At 45.1% G+C, this 8,473-nt stretch overlaps 1 protein-coding gene across 1 annotated transcript; it reads right to left on the bottom strand.

Annotated features, from left to right (window-relative positions):
- Positions 1-6,231: 6,231 nt before the first annotated feature.
- On the bottom strand, positions 6,232-6,560 carry LOC143841805 (ATP synthase F(1) complex subunit epsilon, mitochondrial-like). The gene has a single exon (XM_077346417.1). The coding sequence runs from the start codon at positions 6,511-6,513 to the stop codon at positions 6,358-6,360; it is 156 nt and encodes a 51-aa protein (XP_077202532.1). The 5' UTR covers positions 6,514-6,560; the 3' UTR covers positions 6,232-6,357.
- Between the last annotated feature and the right edge of the window lie 1,913 nt (positions 6,561-8,473).

Here is an 8,473-nt window from a genome sequence, read left to right as displayed (position 1 = left end):
AAAACATCTAGCCAGAAAAGTACCTGGACACCGCACTGGTATAAGAATATAAGGCTACATTTCTTAAAAGTCAAGGTGTGTTCTTGGAAATCACAACCTTATATTCAAGTGTGCAACAATGTAACGTCAACAGGGAGATAATGCCTGCAATACTTATGGAACCTGCTCACAGATTCCTGACGGTTTTTACGGCTGCATAGTAGTTTTAGGCTCCTGTCTTCCTCCATGTAGCAAAGCAGTCATGAGGAAAACAAAATTCTTTCTGTCTGCCATTGCAGCAAATATGCAGGTCCCTGCAAAAATGTTCATGAGCAGCAACACAACTCCTCAACCACGGAGAAATGAGGATCTTTTCATAACAAAGGCATACTCAAGGGAGATCTTTAGGGAAGTTTGCTGTGTTTCCAGTCTGGCAAATTACAGAGAAATGGAATGTGTTTGAAGTGGGCAATGCTTTTTACTTTTTCTCCTGCATTGTCTTCCTGCATTGCATGGTGCAACTAACACAGCACAAGCCATGTGGCTGAATTTTGGATGGTAATGATTGGGGCAACACCAGTGAGTCAAGATCCAGCCCAGGAGGATTCTGAGGGAAAGGTGTGTGTTCATTGAGCAGATGTCATTCCTAGAAAGGGTTTTCTGCAAACAGGACTATTACTAAACTTCACAGAAGACACTCAGGTCCATTCCACACGACTTCAAAGTAGCAGAAGGGTTGCAAATTGTAAACACTACTAATTTGCAGTTCCGCATGATGTCGCACACAATCTGCCACACTCCTGAAACAGTCCCACAAAAAGCGATTCGTTGTAGCGTTTAAAGGGAAATCGGGAAAAGTGGATTCACCCTCCGAAAAGCGCTACACTCTTGCAAACAATCTGCAACAGTAGTGAAAAAGACCTGTGTGTTCCCATTGTTGCAGTTCTAGCAAAGTCCCTCCCCCAGGCTCTCTCCTCTGAACTTCCGACGAAGCGATCGCCAATTTTTTTTCTCGGAGCGAGCAGAATGCAACGAACCGGCGAGCCTTCATTCATGATACCAACCACCCATTGGCTATTTGTTTGACTGATGGCCAGGGGCGGGACAAAGCACAGGAAAAATCGCTTCCTGTCTAGCGATTTTTGCAAGACTGGAATGAAACGCTACTGGATTCCATTAAAAAAGCAGGTATGCGTAACACCGAGACTGCACTTTTAAAAATAGCGTTTCCACTTTGTGGGACCAATTGGCAACATTGGTCCTTGTGCGGAAACACCCTCAGTTTGCTACATTGTCAATGCAATTCTACACAGCTACTATTGGTTTCAGTGGGTTTAGACTGCAGTAACTTTGCACAGAATTACATTGCATACTTAGCATACTTTCTGTGTCTTCCCCAAGCTCTTCAGCAGAAGTAGGAGAGGAACATGCCCACTCACATGCTTTGGCTTGGCCCCCACATCCTGTGCCTGAGTTGGCATATTTGGCAGATTCACAGCTCAGTCAGGGAGCAAAGCTCTCATGAGTTTCTCAAGAGGAAGTTCTAGAGAGCCCGGCACTGAGAACAGAAGCACCACTGGGTCATTCAATTCAGCCTTTGGGTGTTGCAATCTCACCAGCCAGTAAAGCTTTTGCAGTCAATTCATGCTTACAAGGATACAAGACAAGGGCATATTCAAATGAAATCGGTCACATTGCCAAGGGGCCTGATTTGTGACATGACCTTATTTTATGTGAGTGTGGGCTGGATCACAACTGGAAGCAAACTTCCTAGATCCTCAAAGCAGAGTCTGTCAGGAACAGTTCTGGAAGTGGGCTAGTTGGCGGCAGCTGCTAATACAGGACAAGGGGAAAGTGAGGAAATGGTGCCAGTTTGTTTGTTTGTTTGTTTTTAAACTTAGCCTTTCTAAATTATTACTATAAGGTTTCCTTCTTCGGACAGCAAATTGCTAGTTGAATATGTACCCATGGATTATGATATAGTTTCTGATTCTGTTACTATATCCCCCCAACCCTTCAGAATCTAACTAAGGAATCCAAATAAAGGGCTTAGCTTGGAGAAGATATAAATTTTCCACTATAAACATAGGAAAGTTTCTTTTTAGCCATAAGGTAATGCCTCAGCAGAGCTATATGTGGAACAGCATGTGTCTCTGTTAATTCTGAGTCTGCAGTAATCCATCATTTGTAGTCAAGGCACTGGATATATAATTCCATACCAGAGTATGCCAGACTTGGTAATGGAAGACTGATTTGTTAGGCAAATTACTTACTTTACATAATTTATTCTGCTTTTGCATGGAAATAGATGAATGGCTATGCAAGGCTCTGGAGCCAGCCTTCTTAAGCCGTAGAGATCTGGCAGATTTCTCCTCTAAATGCTGAGATTTCAGCAATGCAGTTCCAACTTGGGTATCTACAAAGCCACAATGGCCAGTATCTTATAGTGCCATCCTAAGTGTAATGGCTCCCATTCTAATGGCTCCCATTACAAGGATGTAGCCCTGCTTAAAACTGTACTATTAGTTTTAAGAATGAACCACACAGAAAGCATCAAATTCTGAAATCTTCCTATGCTACGTATATTATCATTCAGCAAATACAGGTAAGGAGACACCTTGCTTTGTAACACAAGCACCATATGTAGCTATGCCGGGCCAGGCCCGTGCATACAGGGAAGAGCTGGGTCTTACAGGTCCAACTCTTCCCCTCCCATTGTGCTGCTATCCCACCTTCCTGCAGTGAAATCTCCCCTGCCCCTGCCCCTGCCCCTGCCCCTGCCCCTGCCCCTGCCCCTGCCCCTGCCCCTGCCCCTGCCCCTGCCCCTGCCCCTGCCCCTGCCCCTGCCCCTGCCCCTGCCCCTGCCCCTGCCCCTGCCCCTGCCCCTGCCCCTGCCCCTGCCCCTGCCCCTGCCCCTGCCCCTGCCCCTGCCCCTGCCCCTGCCCCATCTACCATCACCACAGTGAGGCACAGAGGACCCTTTCTGCCCCAGAGTTGCACACATGCATGCACAACTCTGAGGTGAATCATGTGCGCCAGGAGATTTCTTTTCCGTTAGTACATGGGAAGTGGCAGGGCATGTTGCCCCGCTGCAAGAAACCGGCGGTGTCCCGGCATGGCTGCTGCTGTGCATAATCAGTCAGAGTGGCAGTGGCAGGCAACACTGCTTTAGTATGGGGTGCCATTTGGGTTGCTATGGCAACCCAAACTGCTGTCCCACCTCCATGCACATCCTCTACGAATATGCTTAACATTGTTCCTTACTTCCCTACCCACTTTTGAACATTTCAGATTTTTTTTACAAGTCCTCATTTGGCTTCATTGTGCAACTTAAAAAAAATTATACAAGAAATAAATCCTGTACTTAAACTGTCTGGGTCAGGGTATGGTGATTTACACACCATATTTATGCTAGATACATGGAATCTGACCGCATCAATGTAAAGTATTATGAACTACATGACATGTTTGTCTATAAGTAGGGCTGGGCATTACAGTATATCTGGATAATAACTTAAACAGCATTTTCTGGATAAATTTGGGTCTCTAGATGGTATCCAGAATTTTTTTGGGGATACCAAGAAATGGGTCCTGATAAATCTGAAATATTCAGGAGTAACTGGGAATATCAGGGCTGATTCTGCACTTATTCCTCTCCACCCCGCCATTGATCCTGCTGAATTCAGATCAATTTGAACCTTAATCTTTCTGCTTTGTCCCCCCGAATTGAAAGAGAAACCCTCTGTACTTGAGAATGAGGCTGCTCGTCTCTTTCCTTTCCTAAAGGAGCGAGAGAGCAGGCAGGTGGGCAGGCAGGGGGAGCTGAGCTGAGTTGAGCCAGCAGCAGCCTCTCACAAAATGAGGCAAATCTCTGCTGAGAGAAGTGTGGGATTCTGGAGCATAGTCACTTAAAAGAAATAAATCTTGGGAAGAAAATCTTGCAACTGGGAACTAGGAAGTCTTTGAACTGACACCCAGTCAATCAGGGACAGACTATTTCTCTACCTCAGAGGAAAGGACGTTAATCCAAAAAAACACAGATCTACACTTTAATACTGGGAGCCCTCAGAGCGGCTTGATAAATTATACTGAGTTATCTCTGCTCCTGGATATCACGGGGGAAAGGTAGGGTCACCACAGCTCAGTCAGATTGGTTTCACAGGGAAAATTTAAAGCACCCAAAATCAAAATTGAATTCCGTGTAGGCAGAGGGGATTTATTTGGACTGGGGGTGGATAAAAAGCCCCGTGCAGACTCCACGAAGGAGTCATCCTATTATGACTCCCAGGACTGTTTGATTTTAATTTTATTGTATTTACGTGTCTTCTCAAGGCTTGCCATTGGCTTGCCATGTTGTTTTGGCTTTGATTGTGCCCTTTGAAGCTGGTTTTGTTGGTCATACATCACTGTGTTCTTTGTTAAAATTGGTTTGTGTTAGTTCTGCGGTTGATTCTTGGGTCTGACATTGCTTTAGATTCTCAGGCAGTACATTGGCTGGATTGTCTAGTTTTACATGTGTTGGGTTTGCGGCAGCTTCTATCCCATTTAGCTTGGAGGATTATTTGGCCTGACATTGGTTTGAAATCTCTGATCTGATGTTTGTTGTGTCAAGTTTCTTGTTCTGGAGGAGGAGGGGCTCCAGTCTTCCTTTGTGCCATTTCCTTGAGCTCAAAGGACTACAGGAGGTATTTTCTGCCCCATTATGGGGCTACATATGCAGCTTTCAGTGCACAGGCATTGCCTTAGTGGGGCAAATAATCATGGGTGATATTCATCCATAGGCAACAAATGCAGATGCTGCAAGCCCCATGCCCTCACCCTGACAGAGGGGGCCAGCCAGCTTGGCAGCAGTACTTGCTCAGATTCACTTTTTCTTGATGATGGGCATTCGTGGAGTCTCTCACCTGCCTCCCACAAGGCAAGGTCTGCCAGTGCTTAGACCCTGGTACTAGGGGATAGGTATGATGGTCGGTCCAGGGGGTTGTAGCAATAATTCTGGGGCTCCATCCTGGTTTTTCACCTAGGACCCCAGGATCATTAAGACCACCCCTACAATCCAAGCCATTTGGGTTTTGTAAAAAAGCCAGAGTTCCTCCTCCCCATCACCTAAGCCAAGTGAATTCCACCCAGCTGCTATGTGGTTGTTGGGAAAGCAAGTTGGGTGGGTGGGGGAGCCCATATCTGACTTGTTGCCAAAATATTATATACTATGCATGGCTACTGAACAAGAGAGAAGTTGCGGGAGAGTCAGGTGCTAATAAAAATTAACTACACATTGTTGTAGTATAAACATTCATAGGTTGCATTTACAGAAGCTTTTATTTTACTCATAAAGATTTCAACAGTCTGGGCTCGCAAGAGTATTTTAGGGGCTTCCTTCTGCCTTATGAAGCTTCCCATGTGTTCAAGCCGCCTGGTGGCTATGACTTCTGAAGTTCATAGCTATATTGTTGCCTGTGAAGAACATCAGAGACAATTTCAGTTGCTTCAAACCCTAATAACATTTATTAAAGAAAGCTTTAAGCATATATTGCAGGAAACTCTGGATATTCTCCCATTTCATGCTGACATCTGGAGTGATCAAAGGACCATTTGTTCACACTCTTTTGAACCTTTCTGGAGCCAAGAGGGCTTAGCTGTTGAAGCAAGTAGAAAAGTCACACCCAATTCCCTCTGCTGGGGAGATGCATGTGTACACAGGAGGATATCATGTTTGTGTGTGGGGCACTTATGAACATCTTGGCTGCCCTCCCAAAAAGCTGGAGCATATATTTTAATTTTAAAATTCAGCTTCTTGCCACCTCTTTTTTTGAGTCAAAGTTCTTTTATGTTAGAGGATGGACTTGTGGTAACAGAACATGGATATTTCTATTTAAAATAGCTACTGGAACACAAGTTGTACTGTGCAGTACAGGTGTCCAGTTACACAGGAAATTTAGAGCTGGCTGTACAATAATTAAAAACATAAAATGGCTTTCAAATACAGGCAGCATAAAATGGCATAGATAAAATAAACATCTGACCAAAGTTCTAGTTAAAGTAGTTTGATATAGGAGTTCAAGGTGGAAGGCTAAAAATATAAAAGACTAGGTCAAAAAGCTCCACAGACTCACAAGACTCAGCACCCATCAGAGGGTTATAGAAAGTACCTTCTGCACACAAGGTCCCACAAAAGAGAAGACCATGGGCCATTCCGCACTCGTTCAAAATTGCACAATGGTTGCAAATTGAAATCACTACTGTTTTTTTTTTTTTTTTTTTTTTTTTCAAGAAATTCCATTTACTAGCATGATGATATACACAACTGCACAGAACTTTTCACCGACAGGATGCGTTGCACAGCCTTCACTTTGCCTGTTATAATTCATGACCTGCATCTCATTCTTTTTTGGGCTTCACTATTTTGACGTTGGCTCCTGCTACCTTCTCTGCCTCTGCTCTATATTGCGGCTTTAGCGCGTCTCTGACTGCTTTGGCGCAGATCTGAGAATATCGGATGTAGCTGAGCCCCGCCTGCCTCCAATAGGCCACCATGGCTGCTTCGCCCGCGTCTCTGTCGCCGCAAGGACACCTCTGCGGGCCGGCTCCGAAATCACTACTGTTTTGCTGTTATGCACAACGTCGTTGACAATCTGCAACACTCCTGAAACCGATCCACAAAAAGTGCTTTGTTGTAGCGCTTTCAGGGAAATCCCCAAAAGTGGATTCACCCTCCAGAAAGCGCTACACTCTTACAACCAATCTGCAACACTAGCGGGAAAGTTCTGTACGTTACCATTGTTGCGGTTTCTGCAAAGTCTCTCCCCCTAGCTCTCTCCTCTGATCTTCTGGCGAAGCGATCGCCATTTTTTTTTCTCGGAGCGAGAGGAGCCTTCGTTTACCCAGCAAGGCTTCCCTGGCTGCAGTCCCTCCCCAGAGCTGTTTTAAGTCACCAAGCACCAAGCAACACACAGCCCCGTTTGCTAGTTTATTTTTCCTTTATTTTTCACTCTTATTTTCGGCCGAAAATTGCGCCCATGCGGGGGGGGGGATTTTTTTTTTCACTCGGGGGGAGCATGGCAACGATGAAATGGCAGCTCAAACACCACCTGCTAGCTAGATGGGTCTCTCAGTTGCAACGAATCAAAGCAGATTCGTTGGAACATGTGTATGTTTTTTAAACCTTCCTTAATGGGAAAGGGGCTTTTTGGGAGCATGATAACGGCCGCCCATTGGCTGCTTGACGACCAGGGGCAGGACAAAGCTCGGCAATGTCGCTTCCTGGCTAGCGATTTTTGCCGAGACCAGAAACCTGTGGGAAACGATAGAAACGCAACTGGATTCCACTACAAAGGCAGGTATGCATAATGACGAATTCCACTATTTAAAATGCCGTTTTTTCATTCCGCAACCAATTTGCTACACAGATCCTGGTGCGGAATAGCCCCACGTGTTTGGTGGTGGCAACCCACCTCACCTCCGAAGGTGGAGGAACAGGCAACAGAGTCCCTGTTTCAGGCACACTCCTACGGCTGTAAGTGGCTCTTTAGGTGTGCCTCAGGCTGTTTAGAACATTTGAAGTGAAGATCCAGCACTGCCTTCAGACAACTGTTGAGAACAGACAACCATCTTCACCTGAGCTGTGAAGATGTAATCTCCAGATGACCTCAGCCTCTGGTCACATTAAAAAAAATTTTTTTTTTTACTAGAATGAAAAACTACTAGTGACTACCCCCCTAAAGCAAAAAGCATTTTAAAGTACATGACTATTGTTCTCTTTTCAGAATTCATAGTGTGTGTGTGTGTGTGTGTGGGGGGGGAGATACAAGATTGCACATCCTTTTCTGTTGGGCTTCAGTTCTGGCTTTAAGATGGTCACTATGGTTGACAATCTCCATTTACATGTGGATAAAGGCATACTAATGTTGCTGATTTTTCTGGATCTATCAGCAGCCTTTGATACCATTGACCATTTGGTCCTGATTGATTGCCTTGGTTCCTTGAGGATAAGGGGCAGCGCTCATTAGTTGGTTCACCTCATTCCTCCAGGGATGCTCTTAGAGGGTTGCTATTGGGGAGAAGAGATCTTCGCAGTGAGACTTGAATGGTGGGGTCATGTAGCTAGGGAAGAGGGAGATGCTAGCTGGAGGGCCACTGCCAAGACTCAATGATGTCCAGTTGATAGCTGTAGACTCTGTAAAGAGTGTGCTATGGTGTGTGATTGTACTCTGTGCTACCACTGGATCAACAAGTGTCCACGGTAGCATGGTTAGCATTTTTTACCTACCCCAGATCTACCAGCTTTCTCTTTATTTGTTTGGGTCAGACTTTGTCACATTGATCCATCGAGATGTAACTACAGATGAATACATGAAACTGCCTTATACTGAATCAGACCCTTGGTCCAACAAAGCCATTATTGTCTGCTCAGACTGGAAGTAGATCTCCAGGGTCTCAAGTAGAAGTCTTTTCCATCATCTTCCAGATTTTTTAACAGGAAATCCTATGGATTGAA

Source organism: Paroedura picta, chromosome 7 (assembly GCF_049243985.1).
Source record: "Paroedura picta isolate Pp20150507F chromosome 7, Ppicta_v3.0, whole genome shotgun sequence".
In the NCBI taxonomy this organism is placed as follows: domain Eukaryota; kingdom Metazoa; phylum Chordata; class Lepidosauria; order Squamata; family Gekkonidae; genus Paroedura; species Paroedura picta.
The sequence above is the reverse complement of the archived record's forward strand: the minus strand, read 5'-3'. Positions and strand labels throughout refer to the sequence as shown.

Bases quoted from the DNA above. Each gene is read 5' to 3' on its own strand.
- LOC143841805 (XM_077346417.1), bottom strand. From the start codon at position 6,513: ATGGTGGCCTATTGGAGGCAGGCGGGGCTCAGCTACATCCGATATTCT.